Below are 24,629 nucleotides of genomic sequence, written 5' to 3'. Positions count from 1 at the left end.
CAGCACCCCCCGGACCTTCTCCAACATGCAGCTGTGAGCTTCATGGAAAGCCAGAATTTGCTGCAGAATAGCAGTTGTGGGGTTGACTTGGGTCATTTTTTTTCACTGTCAGAAATCCTCTTTTCCTTCTAAAAAGAAGAAAATAAGAAGCTCCAAAGGGGTGGAAACTGTTCCAGTGGACCCAAGGTGGCACCTGGAGGAGGACAGCACCAGCTGTTTAAGGAAACCACTAGATTCACAGAGCTTCAGTCCTCACAGCGGTGTGGATGGGGAAAAAACCCAGCAACTAAAAATAACCAAAAAATTGCCAAGAAGAAAGCAAGCAAGCGTGGAAATGCTGCCTGGGCTTCAGTTTTCTGGCAAACCCTCGGCCCTCTGCCAGTGTGCAGGGTGAAGGTGCCTTTGAAGGAGCAGCACCAAGAGGTTTGGGATTATCTTTTTATTTTGGACACCAGTGGTATGCATTTGTGGAGCAAAAAGCCCTGCAGAGAAATCCTTTTGAGTTGTATTTTCCTGGTAGAACCAAGCATCTGGCTGTGCCCCTGGGTGATATGGGTCCCAAGATGCCATCTCCTGCATCACCCATGGGGTTCAGCTGCAGGAATCAACACAGGCAAAAGCAACAACCCCAAAAAGTCCCAGCAACAGGCCAGGATACATGGGATGTCCAGGATCCCAAGGGATGGCCAATTCACTGGGCATGCTGGCACCTGCCTTCCCACGGAGTGAAAAAACAAGTTGCTAAGTCACAGCAAAACCATGAAAGCAAAACCACAGAGCCCCAAAGCGCCTCTGAGTCATTCCCCCAGCCACTGCCATGGCCCCACAACCCTCCAAAACTCACCAGCACCTGCAGCCGGCCCAAATCTGCTGAGCTGCACTTAGCCCACCAGACAGTACCTATCACGCTGCCATACAGGTGCTGGCAGCACCCTCCAGGAGCCAAAGACCCTGTGCCAGAGTGGGGCAGGGGTATGAGCAGTAGTCGCCGTGAGCAGCGGTGACCAGTTACACCAGCTCAGCATCCTCCACTGAGCCAAAAGCGAGCAGCAGCCCCTGCTCAGCAGCACTGCTTGGCAGCCAAAACACTTCCTTCCCCTTTTTGCTGTCACATGGCCCCTACTTTTTACTATTATTATTTGAAATTGTAAAAAATAGGCTTTAGAAACGTGAATGGAGATGAAAGAGTCACAGAAAGCACTACCAGGATTAGTCACCAGTTGTAACATCTCTATTGACATTAGTCACGGAGGCTGGCTGCGTGGCTCTTAAAATTAAATCCCTGCTGGGTTTTCAGGTTTTAGGTTGTCCTCGGGAGACCTTTCGGTAACTTTTCTTCAGTGCTGGGCAAAGCTGGCAGCTGCTTCCCTGCACACACGACACAGTGGCAGCAGCCGTGAGGGATGTGCCATGGCAGCAGGTGAAGGACAGGATTTAACCTCACTCATCAAGTAATTTCCCTGTTTTTGGTGAGGATGGGAAGATAGAGAGGGGATGAATGTACGGAATGCAGCTGGGGGTGGTACTGGGCCCCAGCTGCAGTGCCAACAGAGGTCACTGTTGCTGAAAAATTGCGCTACCCAGCCAGAAAGGGGAACTTAGGGCTGAGTTTTGAACAGCAACTGTGCTCCAGCAGCCATAGCCCACCACACCAGGAACCTCCAGTGCAAGTGGCAAAGCCCCCAGGGTGATGCACAGGGCAGCAGAGCCAGCTTGTCAGTGCATGGGATGGGCAGAAGAAGCCATGCTCTCATCCACAGCCATGGTGGGGACCTCTGAGGGTGAGATTAAAAGTAAAAAAGATCATGAGGAGGAAAGGAAACAGTCAGAGTGTGGAGCCAGAGGGGACATATGCTGCCACGGGATGTCTCCAAGAACAACAGCTGAGTGAGGGGTGACCCCAGGCCCCTACAAGGCATTCCTCAGGCTGCTAAACCAGAGGGGCAACCATAGGAACACATGAGCAGAGGCCAAGCAGGCATAGTTTAGAACCCATTAGATGGATGTGGGTTTTTTTTCTCATGACAAAAAAAGTGGAAGGGGCCCAGGAGTGCCAGGAGGGCACCTCGCTGCTGCCTCTCCTCTCCCAACGCCCAAGGGAAAGCATGCAAAGAGCTACCAAGAGCAGCACAAACACAAATCCCCAAGAAAAGCGACTAAGCACCCTGGGTACCGACAGCAGAGGAGCTTGTTCTTCATGTTCAGCTGTGTCAGGCTCCTCCTGGGAGCTGCCACCCACAGTTATCCCAGTCTTCCCCAGGAGGGGAAGAGCCAGGGGTGCTGCTCATGGATGCCAGAGAGCCTCCATATCCCATCTTCCTGCCCAAGCAGAGCTGCCACCCTCTGCAAAGCGCTCCAAGGGGCTGGATGATTTACCTTGCCAGTGGGGTGCTTGCTATGAGGGCAAATGAGCTGGTGAGGCTTTGGGATAGTGGGCATGGGTCATTGTGCCAGGAGAGGGGAAATGCTGCAGGAGAACAACTTTCTACTGAGCAGAGAGGGGGTTCCCTTGTGCTGAGACTGCCCCTGGAGTCTCTCAACCCCTGCCAAAGTTCTCCCACCACCCCACTGCAGACAGGGCTCCCCAAGCAGAAGCTCCACATACTCCATAGGTGCTGAGGAACCCACAGCAGGATGAACAAAAGCCCTAAACCCACACAGCAGCTTGTGAGAACATGGCCCGAACAAATGTGAGGAGTTCATAAGGCATGACAAAAGATCCCAGCCAGCAGCTAAAGTAGCAAGTGTTGTACCACAAATAGCACCAAATAGCACCACACCTACCGTGGCAGGCTGGGGGAGGCCGGGACCGAGGCAGCCTCCCTGGGGCGAAGGGAACGTGGGGATCTCCACATGGGGTCAGGAGAGCAAAACTGGCATTCGTAACGGGCGCCAGGCACCCCAAGCCGAAACTCCCTCGCCGCTCTGCTCAGATCATTGGTCCAGGCTGCGGCGGCGGCTGCTTTCAAATTCTGTTAGAGGAAACAGGAAGCCTCTCGGCTCTTGACTTCACTCAGCTCGGGAGACTCTCGCACACCCACATGCACGCCCGTGCGCTCTCCTCCCTACGCCCGCAGCTGAAACAATGGCAAGGAGGTGGTACAGCTGTGGTTATGCTCCCGACATGAAGTCGGACCCTGAAGCATCCTAATCCTGGCTGCACAGGAAGATGCTTCCTCTAGCCCCAGGGAAGCTGCTCTTTGCACCGCCTTGCAGGGGCTCGCTTAACGCCAGTTTTGCTTTTACAATTTGTTCGTGGTCAGCTCTTCATCTTCTAGCTTACTGAGATACCATGCTCACAATGGAGCCTGGACCACAAAACTCAGACACAAGACTGTGGTCCAAAAATCCTCTAAATGTAGGACAAAACCTCTTCTGCTCCACAAGAGTGACAAACATCAGCCCACCTTCAGTTCAGATTTTTCAGCTTTTCCCCTCAGGTTCCAGAATTTACATGTTCTGCTTTTCCTCCACCCAAAAAAGTAAACAGAGCAATTAATTCTGTCTGTGGTAGCAGCTTTAGGAGGCTAAAAGCCTTTGTCCTCAGAGAAGTCAGGGGTGCAGAGCTGGGAAAAGCAGAGTTTTATTTGCTTTGGGAAGTGAGTGTTTAACACTCACATTTCCCTAATTTAGAGCGAAGAAAACAAGTTCTGCAAGCTGCACCAAGGTTGGGGGGCACATATGTACCCCTGAGCTCAGGGGAAGGAATGTCCAAAACCACACAGCCACACCTCACGGTTCCCAAATTTTCCGTGCTTGTAATAGCTTTACATAGTTCACAAAACAAAGAAGGTACCTTTGGCATAGGCGATTTGTGCTTTGTTTTTGTTTAAAGGACTAAACCCCAACCTGTCCAGTCTCCAGCTGTCAGAAGCACTGCAAGATGAGGAAAGCAAACTCTTGCTCTGCTCTGTGCAGGAGTTTCCCTCAGAACACATCCCTCTGGCCCCTGTTGTTTGTGTCATCCTTTTTTGCAACCCCTATCCTAACAGCAGCAGAATAGGGGAAACTGTCACCCCGAGGTGATGCTGCTCCAAAGTCTTTGAGCTGTTTGTCCATCACCCTGACTGAAGACTTAACCTTCTGAAATAAAACACTGAGGTTTTATCTTGTTTCCTTTCTGAATGGCTTAAAAAGAAGGTTGAGGGTTGGGATTTGTCATGGATCACACATAACTGGAGCTCAGGTCATTCCTTCAGGCCATTTAAAATGAAAAACCTTGGTGAATACACATTAAACATGGTGGAGTTCTTTGTTTGTTTTTAATAACATTTAGAAAGTTTGTATTTTTTGTTTACTTCTGCTTGCTTCATAATCATTCTCCTCTCCCTCCACCAATTTGTCCCCTCCCTAAAACCTTTTGGCTTCACTGCTTGGAAAAATGAGGGACCAAGATCAGCATAAATCCCACAGCGTAAGATCCAATTTGAAGCTTCAGAGCCCAACAGGTTGGCTGCTTTTCTGGTAGTAATCATTCAAACTCTGGCTGTCTGAACTAACTCCACCTGTTCTGTGATAAATTAAGTCAGAACAAACGTGCAACCAGCACCGCTCCTTGCTCAGTGCTCTGGTGAAACAGATCAGGCAGCACAGCAGAGCTAAAGGCTACACAGATGGATGCCCAATTATTTAAATTGCCTGTAAGTAGTTTCAGTTCTTGCCCAGACATCATAACACAGCGTGGTGGAAGCAGGTGTTTTCTCAGCATCCACTGACTAATTGCAGAACAAAGTTTAGAAAACAAAACAAGATGATGTAAACAGCACGGTGATGAGAGCAATTTACACTCTCAGAGCACGTACGCTACGGAGGAGCCAGAACAGCCTTCATGAGACAAAAAAAAATCCATCCTGTCAGTGAGACAAAGTTGAAAAGCACACCTGGCATGAAGCACACAGCGTGGAGAGTCACGTGTGCCTCCTTCCAGCCCCAGACTTGAGAGGAAAAGCAAGTTCGGTGTCTTCTGGGCTGCCTATTCCCTACATCTCCAGCAGCACTGGAAGCGGGTTTTGATACACTGCACACAAAGAAGTTAAACAAGGAATTGTTTGGGTGCCAGCCAAGGCCTTTTCGGAAGTCACCACAAGAAGACGTGTTTGCAAACGCCCCTTTGTTACAAAAGTAAATTTATTATTAGTTCACTTTTACAGGTTTTTAATTCATTGTAACAATTTATAAATAACTCCTGCTCCTGGTCACCTCCTCCAGGGTCCAGTTTGAAGTCTGTGTTGTTTAAGAAGTGACAGAATTTGTCACTTGTTACCTAGTTCTGCACAGCAGTGTCATGCCCCATGGCTCACTCTGCTGCAGAAGGAATGCTGTGGACCTATAGCACCATGGACTGTGGATTTGTGAGCAGCAGCGGAGCCAGCCGGAGCAAGGCACGAACCGGCACATTCAGCTGCTTGAACTTCAACAACAGCTCGGAGAAGCTCGTGCTTCCTAAAGAGAGGAAAGAAAGAAAGAAAATGAGCGTGCACTGGCGTGTGGGAAGCCTTTCAGCAGCAGATTCCTCTCACCACTGAAGTGGTAGCATGTTGCATTCCTAAGCAATCCACAGGGCTCCTCAAATCAAAGTCCCATGGCATTTCTTGTGTGACCTGAAAAGCTTAGGCAAGCAGAGGGGTACAGGTATATCCCCACAATGGGATGATAAAGGGCAGTAGAAAAGTGAAAGGGCCCAGAATTTCCCTGGATCCCAAATCAGATGACCACTAGAAACCTAGAAAAGCAGTTGATCGCTCTGACTAGGTGCTTGTAGGGAAGAGATTTAAGGATATTCAGGATATTGCTGGCCCAGCAAAAAGAACTTTCCCCTGTGACAGCTCCTCTGCTCTGGTTCTGCTGCCCCAGAGGACATCATTACACACAGGTCAGAAAACAGCCAAGACTTTTTTATATAGGCTAAGTCTGTCTTCTTTAGTCCTGCATAAAGCTTCTACTTTTTCTGTCCCAACTCTAGACAATTATCAAAGAATAAAAAGGGATGGAACAGCTTTCAGAGGGAAGGCGTGCTGTCACGGGATATACAGTCATGTAATCACAGAACGGTTTTGGTTGGAAGAGACTTTAAGATCAAGTCCCACTGTTAACCCTGCACTACCAAGACACCACTAAACCATGTCAACCAGCACCACATCTACACGTCTCTTCAATCCCTCCAGGGATGCAGACTCCACCACTTCCCTGGGCAGTCTGTTGCAGGACCTTCTTGAAGGGAAGAAATTGTTCCCAAATATCCAACTTAAACCACCTGTGGTGCAACCTGAGGCCATTTCCTCTTGTCCTCTGGCTTGTCTTTGGGAGAAGAGACTGACTCCCATCTTGCACCAACCTCCCATCAAGGAGTTGTAGAGAGTGGCAAAGCCTCCCCTCAATACCCCTTTTGGTATACAAGGCCAAACTCAGGACCCTGTGTCCATGCAAGTCCAGAGCACTGCCCTGCACTCCAGTCTCACCTTCCAGGCCTCCAGCAGCCAGCTGAGCTGGCGTTGGGACAGAGTGGTAAATCAAGAAGCAAGCCAACATGCTCAGCTGAGACTCCTCCACAGGCTGGCCACTTAAGTAGGAATGCAGAGAGACATCCCCTCCAGCTGTAACAGACAAGACAGTCATGAAGTTTGGGCAGAATCTGAGGGAGGAAACAAGTGCAAGACAACAGCATTTCCAAGGAGAAAGCCTGCTGGAAAGAGTCTCCATCTCTCCACACTGAATCATGAATACAGCTGCAGGACTGAAGTTATCATCTCTATACCTTGAAGCCACTGATCCAAAACGTTATCAATAGTGCACTTCATCACCGGCAGAAATTCAGAGTTCATGAAGAGCCCGCGGTTTGGATTCCTACTCATCCTCTCCTGGTGGCTTCTGGAACTGAAAAATTCTAGCACCAGCTTTATCTGCCACAGCTCAAATGTCTCAGACATTTCTCTTCTTTCCAATCTCCTCACAGCCTAAAAGAAGGGAGATACAAAGTGATGGGGACAATGAACTGGAGGAGGAAAGAAATGTTGCTGTTGTAACCATGAGATAAATGAATCCTCAAGCCTCACCAGGCCAAGGGTTGCCCTTCTGAGGGCCTATCAAGAATACCAGCCACCTAATGTTGCTGGGGTCATTTCCATTTTCATTAATTTGCTTTTAAAAATGTTTAACTTTAAAGAAGAATTTACTCCACCTGATCTATTGCTATGTACGTGGGCAGCATCTCAGGATTTTCTTGGGTAACACACTCGTAAAGGATTGAGGAGAAAAGATCCAGGATTTCCTGTTTCTGATAAAAGACACGTGTTTAACAAAGGACACATGCTAGATACAATTTATTTTTGGGTTCTTGCATTGCTTATGTTTCCTTCCATTAAAGTCAACCCATGCACTCATGTTGCATAAACAGCAGTTTGCTTCCAGTCTCAGGCTTGTTAAACCTCAGCATAACACGTCTGTATTTTACTCCCTCCTGTAAGTCACTCTGTGCAAAGAAATACAGTGCAAAGCACCCCAATTCTGCTGCATTGACTTCACATGAATACTTCAGGACACTGAGCAGGGCTCTTGGTATTTGTTAACCACCTTCTCTAATGGATACAAGTGTTGTCGACTAACTGGCAGCAACTGGATATAACCAGTGGGAAACAAACAAACCAATCCCACAAAAACTACAGGGTCAATGTTGTTTTATCCCTTTGTTCCGTAAGGCTTTCCTTAGCATATTCCTTGTCCTCCATAATTTGAGGTCTGAATTCTGTTCCTCAGTTTAATGTAGATTTTTTCCACCTTTTCAAAGAATCACAGAAACATTCAGGTTGGAAAAGACCCTCAGGATCACCAAGACCAACCAATAACCCTATTTTACAAGGTTCACCCCTTAACTGTATCCCCAAGCACCACATCCAAACAACCTTTAAACATATCCAGGGCTGGTGACTCAGCCACCTCCCTGGGCAGCACATTCCAATGCCTGACCGCTCCTTCCGTGAAAATTTTTTCCCTAATGTTCAGTCTATTACAGTTGTAATGGGTTGGGGCAGATCCCCCATCCCCACCACAGGCAGAAATAACGACTCAGACAAACGGATTGCAAAAGTGATGAAAGTTGAAATAGAAAGCAGTGAATGTTACAGAAAACCCAAAGCGCAGTGACAAAGAAAGATCCCATCCCCACCTGAGGGTGCATCCAAAACCCCCAGGGCTCCTTCTTCCCCCTCCCTCTGCTGGGCTAGTCTCAGCTGGCCAGGCCTGAGACTGCCCATCCCCCTGTGGCCTTGGGCCCAATCAGGCCCATGGCCGGGAGATCTCTCCCCCAGTTACCAAGTCTCGGAGAGGGAAGGAAAGAGGAAGTGCCAGACTCTGCACTGGATCTTATAGTGGTGCAAAGAATTATGGTAGGAAATACACAATTTCCTGTGTCCATCCCTCTGGGCTGGACTTCTGGACACAGGAAGTGAATGCACCAGGGGGGCACCCAGCTCAAACTACAACAACAGTCTACCCAGTCACAGCTTGAGGCCTCTTCTTCTATCACTAATTACCTGTGAGAAGAGACCAGCACCAACTACCTGAAAGGACCTTGTGGAGAGCAATGAGGTCTCCTCTCAGCCTCCTCTTTTTCAAACTGAACAACCCCAGCTCCTCCAGTTTTAATTCATGCTAGTCCATCTCTAAGCATCCTACCTGGCCCAAGTTCACTGTCGGTTTGCAGAAGTAATCAGCAAATGAAAACAGAGCTGGATCAGAAGTGAAAGCTGAAATTGCTTCTGGCTGAAAAACAGAGCAAAGAGCCATTCTTAACATGAACCTGTTGGTTTTATTGCATGAACGGAACAACAATTCATACCCAATCCTTCCTTCCCCAGCACACCAGCGAGAAGACTTTAACCTACACCAAGCACATAGTGGGCAAACTGCGCCTGACACTTCTGCCTGCCCACTGCAAACGTATGCTCAGGTAGCTGCTCTTAGCTTAAGCTTATCGCATCCCTGTGAAAACCACCAGGCTTTCTTTTCCTCAACCAACCTTCAGCACTCAGAGCTGGAAATAAGTAACACAGCATGACCTGCCATGCTTCCCTCAGCCTTGATAGAGGCAGCATTCCCGGCAGGAAGGCAGTTTGGGAGGGATACCTTGAACGCCCGAGCTTCAGAGTTTCGGTGGGTAACAGTCTGTGCCAGTAGACTGCGCCAGCCCATCGGGTCCTCCTTGTAGGAGAGCTGCCCAGCTCTCAGCTTCACGTATAAGACACCACCCTTTGACAGAATTGATCTGAAATAACAACAATGCTCTTTCAATTGATGTGAGGCAGATCTGCAAAGGAAATGCAGCCTCCAACTGCTCGTATGCCATAATATCCCCGTTTAGGCTTTGTCCCGATCATTTTAATCCTGCCCCACTTGCGTGTACATAGAAATTTTAGTGTCTTCAGGCAGGGTGGCATCAAACAGTGATGTGATGGCAGGCAATGGTGATGAAAAAGGCATGAGCCCTGTTTATAAAGAAGAAATTGACTCTGAGGGTGGTGAGACACTGGCACAGGTTGCCCAGAGATGACCCATCCCTAGAAACATTCCAGGTCAGGTTGGATGGGGTTCTGATTTAGTTGCAGATATCCCTGCTTTCTGCAGGAGATTGGACTAGATGACCTTTGATGGTCCCCTCTGACCCAAACCAATTTTTGATTCTATGAGATAAGGAATGTAACTCCCTGAAGCCACTACAGATTCTTGTTACACTTCAAGGATGAGCTCCCAGCAACAAGGGAAACCATGCAAGTTGGTATCCACAGCTTTAAAGGTGCGCTGCGATGAAAAAAACACCCTGTAACAAACTCAAAACCCCACCAAATCCTGCTATTCCTGAGCAAGCTCACCAACAAAAGCAAATCAGTTATGCCACTGCCAAGCTGCTGCACATTCATTGATTTAGAGTCTCAGTTTCGCTGTGAACTGTAGGCACTGGGTTGAATAACTTAAACCCTTAAAGTAACAAAATTATCTGTATTGAAACTACTTAGCAATTCACATGTGGTAAGAGGGGAAAATGATTTCTCATGTTTCTATTTTCCTCCTGGCACACCCAGGTTCCTGTAATCTTAAAAGGCTGGGGCAAAATGTAATGTGAGAGCTGACAGATTCAAAGGATTCGAAGTACTGTGCTCACTTTTAGGGCCCTTGCTACAAGAAAGTACAAGTCCAGAGAAGGACAATGAAGCTGAAGGGTCTAGAGAACAGGTCTTCTGTGGAGTGCCTGAGGAAACTTGGGTTATTCAGGCTGGAGAAAAGGAGACTGAAGAGGAGATTGTCTCTTCTCTACAACTCCCTGAACGAAGGTTGCAGTGAGATTGGTGTTGGTCTCTCTCTGAAGTAACAAGTGAGAGGAAAAGAGGAAATGGCCTCAGGTTGTGCCACAAAAGGTTTAGATTGGGTATTAGAAGAAACTTCTTCACTGAAAGGCATCATCAAACACTGAAGTAGACATCCCAGGGAGATGGCTGAATCACCATGCCTGGAGGTGTTCAAGAGACATGTAGATACAGTGCTACGGGATATGATTTAGCACCAGATTCGGTAAATAATGGCTGGACTGGATGATCTTAAAGAACAATTCTATGATTCTACAATATAGAGACACAGAGAAAAGGTGACACCAAAGGCTGAAGCTGGCTTTTGCCAGTGCTGGTGTAGCAGCTCAATCAGCATGCACCTCCTGATATGGGGGGGATCTGCACTCCAGCTCAGTCTCATTTGTCATCTTTAAAGGCATGGAGCAATTGATGCTGCATTGTTTAATGTAATCTCAACAGTGGTATTTAAATTAACTCAAAAACCCCACGTGACTACAATAGATGCAGCTGGCTACTTCTGCACTACTCACAGTGAAGAGTTACATCAAGGGTTAAGTCCAAAGATGAGAATGATTTTGGCCACAGATCCTGTGTTCCAGTAAGATTTCTGTTTTTCAGAGTAGAAACGCAGTAAGCAGCGCTTTGTACACTTCACGTAACATGAGAAAAAATAGTATTTCACAAAGCAGTGACAGTTAGCTAACTACTGTATCAACAGTCTGGGAAACATGACATCACACCAACTCAAAACTAAACTAAAACCATGAGTTTAAGGAGGTTTCTGATAGTGCTCAATCCTGCTGCCAATCTGTGGTTTTACTAGCAGGTTTTCCCCTGCCCTGTTTTTCGCATGAATTATTCACATCAATATGTGAAACCGACTATGCAGTTTCTTTCTTCACCCTTAAAGTGCTGTCAAATGCACAACAGCGAAACGATCAAAACCAGGCTTCTTTCCAACCTGTAGGTGTTACAAGTGCAGGAGGTTTGAAAAACAGAAAAGAATTAAAAAGCATTATTACAAGGTCACTATTCAGTAGGCATTGTAAAGAATACTTACTTCAGGTGATTCGTTCCCTTGCTTAAATCTATTAGCAATTCCCAGTACCGTGGTCCCTTCACTCTGATCTGTCAATGTAAGCATTTTTATTACTAGATATAACCAGAATCATAAAATTAAAGACTTTTCTACAGTTCTTTCTGGGCCCTTACAAAAACATGTGCCCTTTTATAGTGCCACCCACCCAAGAAACTCAGAAGAGCACCTAGCTTTGCCTCTCCTACAGTGAAGCTTTCTGGCACAAGGAACAACCTGCTACATCAAGATCTGATTAGACTGAGACCAAAGATAAGTCCTTAGCATAATTTAACATGTGCTCCATAATGATAGAATTGCCTTTGAAACCATTAATATGGGACAGCATTGTCCAGAGTCTGGCTACGGTTAGGCAGAGAACCAAATAAAAGTCACTCTCTGTGTTTGTGACACAACACCTGGGTGATTGAATTCCTCATCAAAATGGAAACTTCATTTACCTGCTTCAGTAAGTGAAGCTCTGGAAGAAGCGTGGGTGCCATCAGCTCCTCGGTGGCTTCTGCATACCACCGCGTGCCCTTTAAAATGCCACCAGTAGTCACATATTATTAAAGTTCATTTTTGTGTGAGAAGAAAGAAAACCTGCATATTATTTATAACAACTCCCTTGGCAGAAGTCAGCCAGTTTCTGTTCCCGAGTGCTGAGTAAATATGCAACTCAGCATTACCCTTAATGTCAAGAAACATAAGCCTATACTGAACATGTATTTCCCATGCATGGATCAACACAAAATGTTGTGCAAGTCAGGCACAATTCAACTGAAACCTTTGCCAGAACAAGGTATCTGTGCTGTAGCTCTTCTACCCTGAAATTCCAAGAATCCTTTCTTTAGTCCTTCCATGAGCACTACCTGCCTGTATAAGCCTGTACAAAATAAATCCGGCAGAAAGGACTCTTCTCCAGAAAACACACAACACAATCACCAAGGAGAAACTAAGATGCCTGTTTCAGCAGTATTAGGACAAGGCTTTTAAAACCACAGGTGGTTCCAACTACCTCTATGCCTTTGAAAGTTTTTCTTCTTAAAGAATAAGAGAACTATGATCCTAGGTCTGTCATTACACACTTGCCTGTTTGAAGACCTGAAAACAAACCTGAGTGTGGTGGCCACAACAATGACAATTTGAGCCTGTCAGACTCCTCAGTTGTTTACCATACCTTCCCAAAGGCCTTTGCTTGTCATTGCCTCCTGTACACATACCTTGTAGGTAACTTCGATCAGTGCATAACAAGGAGTGTTTGAATCCACATCAACCGGCGTTAAGAGCCTTGGCTCTGCTGCCAGCACATACAAGTGACGCAAAGCCTGAAGGTGGTACCTGTGTGGGGGAATAAGGGACTCAGCACTGTGCAGCACAGGCAGAGAATGGTCCCCAGATACCAAATTACACACAGCTCAATAACCAAATACAGCCATTGATTAAACTGAAATTTGTAGGTGGTGGTGTAGGTTTTACGTTTTATTTTTAACCTGTATGGGTTGGCTAACAGAACTCGACCTAATGTCTGTGATTCTGTGATTCTATGACTCTTAACTGAAACTGACTGCAAGTCACAAATGGACAGATATTGCATGAGATCCTTCTCAGCTGAGCAAACTGGAACAGTCGAGTCACAGGAGCACAGTGTAGAGCCTCGAGAAACCTGCTCGCACTTCCTGACTGATCAAAGATCACTACCATCATCTTACATCTTCCCTTATCTCTGTTGTTTTCCACTTTTTTGGTAGGTTTCCCTCCCCCCCCCACCCCCAAAAAATTGTTTACAGAGCACCCAGGTAAAGTTCCTTTATGAAAAACTAAAATAAATTGTTAAAAAATTTTCTAGAGGGAAAAAGAAAAGAAAAAGAAAAATTGCTTCTAGATAATCTCTTTTGAAAGATGATTTAGCTTAAGGAAATATGAACCCTAGCAAGCCCTTACCGATTGTCTGTGCTGTGAACAGGGAAGTGAGGGTACAGAGCACAAAGGAGAGCAGCAATTGAAGAATTTGAAGTGCTCAGTGAATATCTGTTAAAAAAATATTATTTATTAGTTTTCATCATTATTGGCCAGCAGCACAGGTGTTCAAAATATTTTTGTGTTTCAGGGAAGGGAAGGCAGCAACAAAGAACATAAAGGGAAGAAATTGACACACATTCCTACAGCAGTAAGAAATAAATACAACATGGTGGTAAGAAATAAGACCCAAGGCAGAAGCATTATTACAGTATTTAAGTAATGCAGTATCTAGAAAACAAAGAACTTTCACTGACAAGAAGAAACATCTTTATGCATTCCTATGTTAATAATGTTAAAAGTAAGGACTTCCTAGGCTAAAAGTAAGGACTTCCTATGTTAATAATAATAAAAGTAAGGATTTCCTATGTTAATAATAATAAAAGTAAGGACTTCCTAGGCTAATAATAATAAAAGTAAGGAATTCACACCCTGCTCCACTTTTTGCAGAAGTGTGAGAAGAAAGATGGACAAGGGTTGGGGTGGGGGGAAGGTAGGAGGAAAGGGAGCAGGGGGAAAGGTCTTTGGAAATGGCAAGTTACCTTCCTCCTCCCAGGAAGAGAAGCCCCAAAGCCATGTGGTGAGCCAGATGGAAGCCATAGTTCATTTCTCCGCCTGTCTTCTTGTGCATGAAACGGCAAAGCTGAAGAATTTTCAGGTTTCCAGAACCAGCCATCACCATGGCAAGAGACAGCAGCAAGACACTCAAGCATGTTTCAAGATTATAGTGACCTGTCTTCAAGTAGAATAAGGAAAGGCATTCTTACAATTCTGCGGTCAAACACACACTTCTGGTCGGTTTAACATACTGCTTTCTACCCCAGGGTTCAAAAACCACATTCCACAGAATCAGGGAGAGCAGAGGAACAGCAAAGTTCTGAACAAAAATGATTCACAGCCCTGCCACATACTATGCACAGCCTGTAATACAGAAAACTAAAAGGGATGGGTTTGCTTTCATTAGGGTTTCGGTGAGGGTTATCAAAGTACTTTACACAATACACCCTTCTTTTTATTGAGAGAAAACCAGAAAGCACTTACTACTGAAGCTGTTGGTGCTGACAAACACTTGAGGAAATCTGTTGCATATTTGTACTGCAAAGGAAAGAAATGCACACTAAGCACAGATACAAAAGATGGGTTACAGTTCTATGGAAATTGGAAGGAAAAAAGAAAAACCTCTTACCAAGCAGTTAAATGCTGCCAGATTTTCTGAACCAGCAAATCGAAATCCCAGTGACAAACATGCCCCAGCAATGATGTAGACATGAGCTTGCCTAATAAGCAACATAAACAGGAAATGATTAAATGTTTATCTTTTCCTCATCTGAATAAGCATGACAAACTCCTTTACAATTAAAAAAGGGAAAACTGAGAAAGTAAAATTTCCTAAGTACCAAGGGAGATTTTTTGTGTGTGTGCTGCTATCTCTAGAAAGAGTCCAGCTTTGTTTTTCAGAAGACGTTTTGACACGTTACTTACGCAAGCGTTTCCAAGCTCAGGTCTTCAGATGAAGGCAGCTCTGTTGCCTGAAGAGAGATGCTGTTCTCTCTTATGATCTACAGAAAGTATGAGAGAGAGAAATTCATCCAGGGAAAAGTGATTAATTACCTGAAACACTGGGCATTGAGGGTTCATAGAGTTATATAAAACAGGTCTGTTTCACATGCAGGCCTGTTTTTCTTTTCCCCTACACACTACTGCTCCATTGTATTTCTGATCCAAAATGGTACAAATGCTCCTTATCTGGTCCCTTAAAGATTTCTAAAACAATGGTAAGACTATGTCAGAAGCACAACGTTACTGTTGGTACTCCGACACGTGAGAAAACAGAACAGGATGAGACCTCAAGAGGCCATATAGACCATCAGTATCCTGCAATTCTGGTAGATATGTATCTAAGTCATTTTGTAATGCTCAACTAAAGCCTTCTCATGGCAGTTTTGCACCTGGCTTCTTCCTGGGGCAATGGGGAGGAAAACTGAATCCCCTTCTCTCTCTGGCATCATTTTATGTCCTGAACAGTGGCACCCCTCCTCAATCCTCTCCTCTCTAGCATGATGATGCAATGGGAGTCTCCAATAAGGATGCAGAAATCCAGCACCTCTGTCATGTGAAGAGGATTAATGTACATTTTTGTGTGCACTTCATGTGATTAGGGAAGCATTCACACAAAGAACAATCCAGTGAGAAATTGGAAAGTAAGCACAGTAAGTGTAAATACCTACTTGAGGCACATTGCTGTTCACCCACTTGGAATTGGGCAAGATGTCATCCCACAGAATCAGGCATCGGGCCAAGGTCTAAGAAAAGTCAAAAAGTCAAAACATAACAAAGACCAAAAAAAACCAAAACAAAAAACCACCCAGCACAAATATCAACAGCATTTATTCAATGTACTAAATTGATCAGGAAACACACATGGAGAAATGAAACAAAAGAATAATCCTACCCTCAATAAAAGGAACTCTGGTTTTACAAAGTCCAGCAAATACATGGTATCTGGTGCTTGAAGCCAGTCAGCAATGGATCTGCAAAGCACAGTATAGGAACAGGTCTTCCAGATCTTATTTCAGCAATGCAAGAAACAGCAAGCCACACAATGCAGAGCAGTTTAAATTCCTAGCAAAAGTTACTGTGAAATGTCTGAGCAATTCATAGAATCATAGAATCGTTTTGGTTACAAAAATCTTTAAGGATCATCAAGTCCAGCTGTTAACCCAGGTCACCATTAAACCACATCCCTCAGCACCCCATCTACAGGTCTTTTAAATCCTTTCAGGGATGGCAACTCCACCAACCCCCCTGGCAGCCTATTCCAGGGCTCGACAACCCTTTTTGGGGAAGAATTCTTCACAATGTCCAACCTAAACCTCCCCTGGTGCAATGTGAGGCCATTTCCTCTTGCCATATTATGGGATGGGATGGGATGGGATAGACCAGACCAGGTTGGAAAAGACCTTTGAGATCATTGTGTCCAACCTGTCATCCAACACCATCTAATCAACTAAACCATGGTACCAAGCACCCCATCCAGTCTCTTCCTAAACACCTCCAGTGATGGTGACTCCACCACCTCCCTGGGCAGCCCATTCCAATGGCCAGTTACTCCTCCTATGAAGAACTTCTTCCTAACATCCAGCCTAAACCTCCCCTGGCACCACTTGAGACTGTATCCTCTTGTTCTGGTGCTGGCTGCCCAGGAGAAGAGACCAACCCCCACCTGGCTAAAACCTCCCTGCAGGTAATTGTAGACAGCAATAAGGTCTCCTCTGAGCCTCCTCTTCTCCAGGCTAAGCAACCCCAGCTCCCTCAGCCTCTCCTCATAGGGCTTGTGCTCCAAACCATTACTTCCACAATTCCAAGGCCAGTACCTGTTATTAGTCTTTAGGTAGATCATGGCAAGTGCAAGTGTGGCACCTGGACAAGTAACATCTACATTTATGGTGTCTCCCTCCTGTGGAAACATAAGGCAGACTTTCAGACCAGCTGACTAGGAAGGCAACAACCTGTAGCACATTCAAAGCTACTCGGTGCATCGAGATACACAACTCTCAGACTTCTATTTTCAGCTTACATGAGTGAAAAAACCCTTACACATACCTTGATTTGGTAGCTGGGAGACTTGTGCTTCTCTCTGTGCATGCCTGCTTGGAATCGTCTGTGACCTCCAACCATGTACTGGTAAAGCTGCTCAGGAACATTGAGGTCTGACATGCCGATCAAATTACTGCCGTGCTAAGGAAAGAAGAGAAAAAATAAGGATGTGCCCTCCTATATGAAGGCCAAAGGGGTCAAGGGTGACACAGCTCTTGCGACCCCTCCCCAATAAATAATGATTCTTCTACTAACTGCAGTTGAAATGAGGAGGACTTACCCCTAAGCACACCATGCCTAAGGCTAGCCCAGATGCAAGTGAGTAGGACTCTCTATCAGTGCAGTACTCCATTTCTGGTCCAGGGGGACGCCCTAGTGAAAACAGAACAATAAACTTCCTGTTTTAACAATTCCAGTGAAGAAAACATTGTTTAATTAAGCACTACATTCCTAGTGAGATGAGAAAAATAAAAAATGTGTCCCTTCTCAAGAAAGTCAGGACAGCTGTCAGTAGAATTAGAAGTAATTGTCACTTATCCATCTCCAAACAACAAACCCCTCCAGAAGCAGTGGATGACGAACTGGAGTTCAGAGAGACAGTGAAAATGCCATGCTGCGATTGCTTATAGTTTAACTTCTCTGAACCTACCCAAATGTTGTCAGCAGTGTTCAAAAAGCTGTTGCTAGACAAGACTACACATATCAAAGTACCAGCAACATAACAGATACAACTGACCCTTAAAATTTATCCCAGTCTCCATTTAATACACCTCACAGTCTTTCAACTGAAGTTACATATAAATGTGAACAAGAGCTTAACTGTTACAAATAAAATCACAAGAACTATGCACAGAATGAGGACAGAAGTCATATCCAAAATCTACTGATCTGAATCAGCTCATAAAGACTACTGTTTAGAAGGCCTTAAACAACCAACAGGAGAATTTAGAACATGAGGACTACATGTCTTGCAACTTCGTGAACTAAAAAGACTGTCCTTGCAGGAGGAAAGTATTTTTTCCCCACAAAGCATCCCCATCTTCAGTAGCTACCTCCTGGACAGACAGGAGAAACACCAAAGTGCTTTTCAGTACTGGCACCTACCTATTTCAGCCAGCAGAACTTCAGCTGTGTGCCTGTGAGCAGTACCCTGATAGACAAGGCCAATTCCTATCACAGCAGCCACCTGCACATTGTGGGGGACATCCAGCTCCGTTGAAGTTGGTGGCAGGAGGGCAGGGATGTGGATGCTCAGGAGACGTGTAATAGCCATATCCATTGTGCCCAGCTTGGCAGCAGAAACACCAAGCAACAGCCCAATGCTTGTCATCTCATGGCCCTGAGAAAGGAAACAAATTTTACAGAATGGTGAATTCTGTCTTCTAGACAGAAACAAAGTCCTGCACTTCTAACACTGAAGGAGTAACTTCCAGTTCAGTGTTTCCAAGAAATCTGTTGACTTCTCTTCTCTTGCTTTGCTTAAAGAATTCAAGTCCTTACAGACATTGTTTCTCATGAAGCAAGCCTCACCCTGGTCAGGTAGTCATGTATGTTGAGCGTGGCCAGTTTGGTGAGATGTCCGTTGAGACCCAGAGCCATGAGAAAGCCTGCATATTCATTTGCTAGTTCAGCAATTTTGGGCTTGTTATAGACAATCCAGGCAGAGTCTATCTGAGAAGCAGGAGCTATCTTCAGGCCAGCAGCTACCCCATTGTGAAAGCTGGCCCAGCAAGCCATGTTTGGAGGCACATCAATGTTCCCGCTGTTGAGATCAACAGTGGTGTTCCGAGGAGGAGCACGACCTGCCAATGAGAGAATCATTAAAGCAATGAGGTGAGTCCAAATTGCTTCAGAAACAGCTCTCAGCTTCAGCAGGGTGCCCAGTGAATTGCTAGGCAACACTTCTGATCTGAGATATCCCAACATCATGGAATTACTGAATTTCAGAATAATGGGGTTAGAAGTGATCTCTGGAGGTGATCTAGTCCAACCCCTCTCATGAAGCACATTTGCCTAGATCAGGTTGTGTATGAACATGTCCAGGTACGTTCCGAAAGTCTCCGGAGAAGAAGACCCCACAACCTCCCTGGGTAGCCTGTTCCAGTGCTCCAGTACCCTCACAGAATAGACGTTTTCCTTATGTTTGGAACTTTGTGTCCTAATTTCTGCCCACTGCTCCTTGTCCTGTCACTAGGCACCACTGATAAGAGTCTGGCCCCATCCCCTTGTGCCTCACCCTTCAGATCCTGATAAATCACTGAGAAGATCCCCTCTCAGTCTGTTCTTCTCCAGACATGTTAACAGCCCCAGATCTCTCAGCCTCTCTTCAAAAGATGCTTCAGTCTCCTTATTATCTTTATAGTGTCTGCTGGACTCTCTCCAGTAATTCCTTGTTTCTCTTGAGCTGGGAAGCCTAGAATTGGACACAGCACTCCAGGGGTAGCTTCACTAGGACAGAGTAGAGAGGGAAAAAGAACCTCCCTCAACCTACTGGTCATACTCTTCCTGCACTCCAGGAGACCACTGGCCTTCTTAGCCATGAGGGCATATTGCTGGCTCACAGTGAACTTGTCCACTAATACTCCCAGGTCCCTTTCCACATTGCTGCTTTCCAGCAAGTCAGCCTCTAACCTGTACTGAGCATGGGGTAACTCACCCCCAGAAGCAAAACTCTACACTTGCCCTTGTTGAACTTCATGAGGTTCCCTTCTGCCAACTCTCCAGCCTGTCCAGGTCAATCTACTACAAAAATTACAAGAGGTTCAGAAAGAAATCTCCATCACTTTCTGCCAAACACTGAATTTCTTTGGAAGGAAACTATGACCAACATACCAGTTAGATTCAGCTTAGGGATGGGTAACTGCTCCGTTGGAACAGGGTGATAGGAGAATAAAGTGAACATTCCTCGTCCAACAGGTAGCGCCATGGTTCGCTGGCAAAGCTGTAACAGCCTGTAGGGGAGATGAAAGCAAAACCAAGCCAGGTGCTTAATACAGGATATAAAATGAACTTACAGGCACTGGACAAACTGGGGATTTTTGACAAGATCATGTTGTCTTTGTTTTTTTTCTGAGTAGGCCAAACATTGGCACTAAATCTTTGGTCCTTACACAATCAATCTCAAAGATACAGTTGAGCTGACATCAGGTTCAAATTTGCCACTGTTTCTCCCTTAAAGTGAAACAAATCTACGTGATGGACAATTCAGCAGCTGTATCAGCCGGTGAAAGGAGAAAGCAAAACAAATTTCATCACCCTAGGGGATCCTGCTATGACTAGTGATCACATCTAGTAATAACCTGTGTGCAGAACTAATGGTGTGCTTCCAAGAATGCTGACCACAGTTCTCTATGATTTACTCTGGAAATACTTTCTAGACTTGTTAAATTACTCAGCTTGTCAGGTCAGACCATTTTAGACATTTCTTCAGCTTCCTACTTCTGCAGTGTTTTTCATGTTAATGATGTTCTAAAGTTTGCTTTATTCTTTTGGTTTTCTTGAAGAAGATACTTTAAACGCTCCCAAACCAGGTGAATAAACAAGATGGGGTCAACTGTGAGGCCACTCAACATACAATGATTTCAGTGTCAGAAGAGAGATAGGACAGCGAGTTTGATTTCTGTGGAACTGATAAGGTTCTGTGACCCAAGTCTTACTTAGGCTTAAGATCAGCCCTGAACAAAGGGCTCTCCAGTTTTAGGCAGGGGATGGATAATACTTTGCTTTCTATAGAAACATTTTCTCCACAGATTAGGTCTTGTGTGTATTTCATGCTTTTTAGGTGGACAACGAAAAGCCTACAATCTGCTTTCAAACTCTAACTCATACCGATACTGAGCATATCTCAGTATGCTGTTCAGGGTTCAAACAAACAATCTTGCCCATATGCTGCTCTAGTGTGGAGAGCCCTTCAACTCAAATACAGCACTTTTAAGCTTCAAAGACTTGGATTATGAAATCAAACCCTCCTCTGTCTGCCCTTCACCCAAGCCTGCTTTAACATTCAAATCAGACTAAAACACATGACCCTGTCTGGTTTAACATACCAAACCGTAAGCCACCAAAATTCATCAAGCAATTTTCACCTGTGTGAAACACTAACAAAAACCTGCTGGGAACAGGGACGGCTTTTACCGGTTTTCTTTCTCTTCTATGTACTCATGGTCGCTGGCTTCTGGCATCTGCACTACATTGACACGTACAGGACGGGCACTCTGCAGGAGCCTGCGTACTTCCTGCACCCTCAAATCCTCATTCCATATCAGTGACATCACTTCCTCATTCATGTCATTCATGCCATCCTCATCCTCTTCCGATTCCGTTCCAGAAGGAATATCAGAAGACAGCACGGGGCCCACAGACTGCAAGGGAAAGAGGAAGGAGAGAAGTGATTTCTACTCATGCCTAGGAGTATTGGTAATGATCAGAAAGCCAGCAAACACCATCACCACCACAACCTGAAGGTACTCAGCACTTCAGAGTGCCTGCCCATCTAACCTGTGCTTAGATGGGTCTATAACTAGAATAGGTTGAGATTTGTGCAACCATGAACGACACTGTTCAGTCACTCCCAACATTCTCCTAATATAACTGATGAGGTTCAACAAGAACAGGTGCTGGGTTCTACACTTGGGTCACAACAACTCCATGAATGCTCCAAGCTTGAGGAAAACTGCCTGGAAAGCTGCCTGGTGGAAAAGGACATGGTGGGTGACAGAAAGCTGAAGAGAGGCAGCAGTGTGCCTAGGTGGCCAAGGCAGCCATCAGCATCCTGGCTTGAATCAGCAATAGTGTGGCCAGCAGGATGATGGCAGTGACTGTCTCCTCATGCTTGGTGTTGGCAAGGTCACATCTCAAATACTGAGTTATTTTGGGTCCCTCATTATAAGGGAATTGAGTTGCTGGAGCGTGTCTGGAAAAGGGCAAAGAAGCTGGTGAAGCGTCCAGTGAACAGGTCTTCTGAGGAGTGGCTGAGGGAACTGGAGGTGTTTAGCCTGGAGAAAAGGAGGCTCAGGGGAGACTTTGTTGCTCTCTACAAATCCCTGAAAGGGGGCTGTAATGAGGTGGGCATCAGTCTGCTCTCCCAAGCAGGCAGTGACAGGATGAGAGGAAGAGGCCTCAGGTTGCATCAACCATCATCAGGTTTAGGCTGGACTTCAGGAACAATTTCTTCTTCATTGAAAAGGTTGTCAAGCCCTGGAACAGACTGCCCAGAGAAGCGGTTGAATAATTATCCCTGGAGGGATTTAAAAGATGTGTAGAGGTGGTGCTGAGGGACATGGCTTAGCAGTGGACTTAGCAGTGCTGGGTTAAGAGTTGTACTCAATGACCTTAAAGGTCTTTTCCAGCCTAAACAATTCTGTAATTCATTTAGCCACAAGGAGATCTGAACATTGTGATCAAATGTTTTTAGCGCATCTAAATGGGATAAATAACTATCAAGAGAGGAGGAGATGATACCTTAAAAACAACAAAGATGCAGTAAAGGCTGCTGAGCAAGGACTGATGAAACAGTTCTGTTTCTTTCAAACCTATTTCTTGTTTCAGAGCAGTAGTAGAAAAGGGCTTTCCCCTCCCTGCCTACACAATTATCTGTGATGGTTGTGAAACACGTGCATTTAATTATTATTTTTTTGCCCTTCAAGCTCAGCAGTGAAAGCCAGAAAACCAGATGAGCATTTGGATGTGTATTAAAAGGGAGGTTAAAATCCAGAAGGTGCAGACAGTCCCCTGATGATCTGCTTTTGGAAGTGCCAGTACCTACTGATCCTCAACCCCCCGGAATCAGAGCTGCTGTTCTGCACATTCTGTTCAGAAATCTGTGTTATTTTTTCTACTCATTGACGTTTCGTGAATCAGAGCTTTAATCTGGATTCCCCTCCACAACAACCTTGGCAAAAAATCAAGCTGCCTAATCAAATGAACAGTAGGCCTGGATGGCAGCAAATTCCAAATCTTTGTTGCCACCAGGCACCCTGGGTTTCTCTACAGTACCAGGATGTTTTCTGAACTTCCACACTACAGCTACGAGACCAGAAAACTACCGAAACACTTTCTCACTCAGAGGCACTGTGGAGAAGGCCTTTCTCTGGAAGATTTAGTAAATCTTTGATACTGTTCAATGACCTGTATGAAGGGAGTTTGCTTGGAAGAAGTAGCTGACACACCATCAGGCAGTACTGCCATTCAGTAAGACCTGGATAGGCTGGAGTGGGGTTAGGAACCTCAGGAAGTACAAGTGCAAGTGTAGGGTCCAGCCCCTGGAAAGGAACAACCTCATGTGCCAGTACAGGTTAAAAGCTGACCTGCTGAAAAGCAGCTCTGTGCAGAAGGACCTTCAAGTGCTGGGGACAAGTTCACCATAACCCAGCAATGTGCCCTCATGGCCAAGTACACCAGTGGTCTCCTGGAGTACATGAAGAAGCAGGTTGAGGGGAGCTCCTCCCCACCTCTTCTCTGCCCAAGTGAAGCTACCCTTGGAATACTGTGTCCAGTTCTGGGCTCTCCAGTTCAAGGGAGGCAAGAATTACTGGAGAGAGTCTAGCAGAGGCTGTGAAGATAAGGGAACTGGGCCATGTCTCTGTCAAGGAAAGACTGAGAGACCTAAGGCATTTTACTGTGCAGAAGAGGATTGTGTCAGACTCTATACAGTGGTACTCAGTGGCAAGACAAGGGGCAATGGGGACAAACAGAACATGAAGAAGAGATTCTTTCCTGTGAGGGTGCCAGAGTACTGGAACAGGCTGTGCAAAGCAGCTGTGGAGTCTCCTCTGGAGTTTCCAAACTCACCTGCACATTGATCCCGGGCAACCTGCTTGGGGTGAGTCTGCTCTAACAGAAGGGCTGGACTAGAGGATTCCTGGAAGTCCCCTTCAACCCACACCATGCTGGAATTTCATGATTCTGCTGTTTACTCATATTAGAATTTATCTAATTAAGAGTTTCATTTATAAAATAACATGGGAAGCGATAAATTCAGGAACAAACTCACTCCAGAACTCTCTCTGAACTGGACATTTTCCCTGTTCTGTACCTCAGAATTTCAGCAAGCTGAAAGACACAGAATTACAGACTAGATTGAACTCAAGGGTCTTCCTGAGGATCACTAACACCTGACCCCAGGAAATTAACAGCTGATGAATGAAAACTAATTTCTTATGATAAATATGCAGCAAATCTCAATACATAACTGCACCACCCATATAGCCAGCATCCGTTTTGAAACAGGAAGCTCCACCCTGCCCTCCTGAGAAATGACAAACAATTTGGTGTTTGAAGATCACTTTATCCTTTTAAGGCAGCATACACTCGAGGCTTTGTTATAAAGTAAGTGATAAAATCAAATTGATTGTCATTCTCAGATTCTGGACCGTTATGGCTGGGCAGAAGTTCCCCGGCAGAAAATAAAGCAGATTTTTAAGGAGGGGTGGTACATGGGATTTGAACACAGAGTTTATTTTTCTGCTAAATAAATTAGCCTCTTTGATTATGTAGTCAGTCATGAAGCCTCTATTACAAAAAAAAAAAATGGAATAATATCACTTCAAAGCTAAGACAGCAAAAAGCCCTCTTCGTGACTTCTGAAAAGGCTACAATCTGCT

General features: G+C 45.4%; 1 protein-coding gene across 1 annotated transcript in view; it reads right to left on the bottom strand.

The window, feature by feature from the left end:
- Positions 1 to 5,117: 5,117 nt before the first annotated feature.
- Positions 5,118 to 24,629, bottom strand: part of ANAPC1 (anaphase promoting complex subunit 1) — a 36,019-nt gene continuing 16,507 nt past the window's right edge. Inside the window, exons 25-47 of the mRNA XM_054180016.1 lie at positions 21,163 to 21,389; positions 19,861 to 19,979; positions 18,559 to 18,830; positions 18,133 to 18,367; positions 17,309 to 17,400; positions 17,035 to 17,169; positions 16,806 to 16,888; positions 15,884 to 15,962; positions 15,660 to 15,734; positions 14,914 to 14,990; positions 14,618 to 14,708; positions 14,473 to 14,526; positions 13,974 to 14,167; positions 13,357 to 13,443; positions 12,636 to 12,753; positions 11,874 to 11,951; positions 11,398 to 11,465; positions 9,121 to 9,259; positions 8,671 to 8,757; positions 7,178 to 7,273; positions 6,755 to 6,953; positions 6,459 to 6,593; positions 5,118 to 5,442 (exon numbers count right to left, since the gene is read on the bottom strand). Coding sequence (XP_054035991.1) covers positions 5,327 to 5,442; positions 6,459 to 6,593; positions 6,755 to 6,953; positions 7,178 to 7,273; positions 8,671 to 8,757; positions 9,121 to 9,259; positions 11,398 to 11,465; positions 11,874 to 11,951; positions 12,636 to 12,753; positions 13,357 to 13,443; positions 13,974 to 14,167; positions 14,473 to 14,526; positions 14,618 to 14,708; positions 14,914 to 14,990; positions 15,660 to 15,734; positions 15,884 to 15,962; positions 16,806 to 16,888; positions 17,035 to 17,169; positions 17,309 to 17,400; positions 18,133 to 18,367; positions 18,559 to 18,830; positions 19,861 to 19,979; positions 21,163 to 21,389 — 2,856 coding nt within the window. The 3' untranslated portion in view covers positions 5,118 to 5,326. The remainder of the gene's footprint in view (positions 5,443 to 6,458; positions 6,594 to 6,754; positions 6,954 to 7,177; positions 7,274 to 8,670; positions 8,758 to 9,120; positions 9,260 to 11,397; positions 11,466 to 11,873; positions 11,952 to 12,635; positions 12,754 to 13,356; positions 13,444 to 13,973; positions 14,168 to 14,472; positions 14,527 to 14,617; positions 14,709 to 14,913; positions 14,991 to 15,659; positions 15,735 to 15,883; positions 15,963 to 16,805; positions 16,889 to 17,034; positions 17,170 to 17,308; positions 17,401 to 18,132; positions 18,368 to 18,558; positions 18,831 to 19,860; positions 19,980 to 21,162; positions 21,390 to 24,629) is intronic.

The sequence above is a fragment of the Dryobates pubescens genome, chromosome 3, assembly GCF_014839835.1.
Source record: "Dryobates pubescens isolate bDryPub1 chromosome 3, bDryPub1.pri, whole genome shotgun sequence".
NCBI lineage: Eukaryota > Metazoa > Chordata > Aves > Piciformes > Picidae > Dryobates > Dryobates pubescens.
This window is presented reverse-complemented; position numbering and strand designations above follow the sequence as displayed.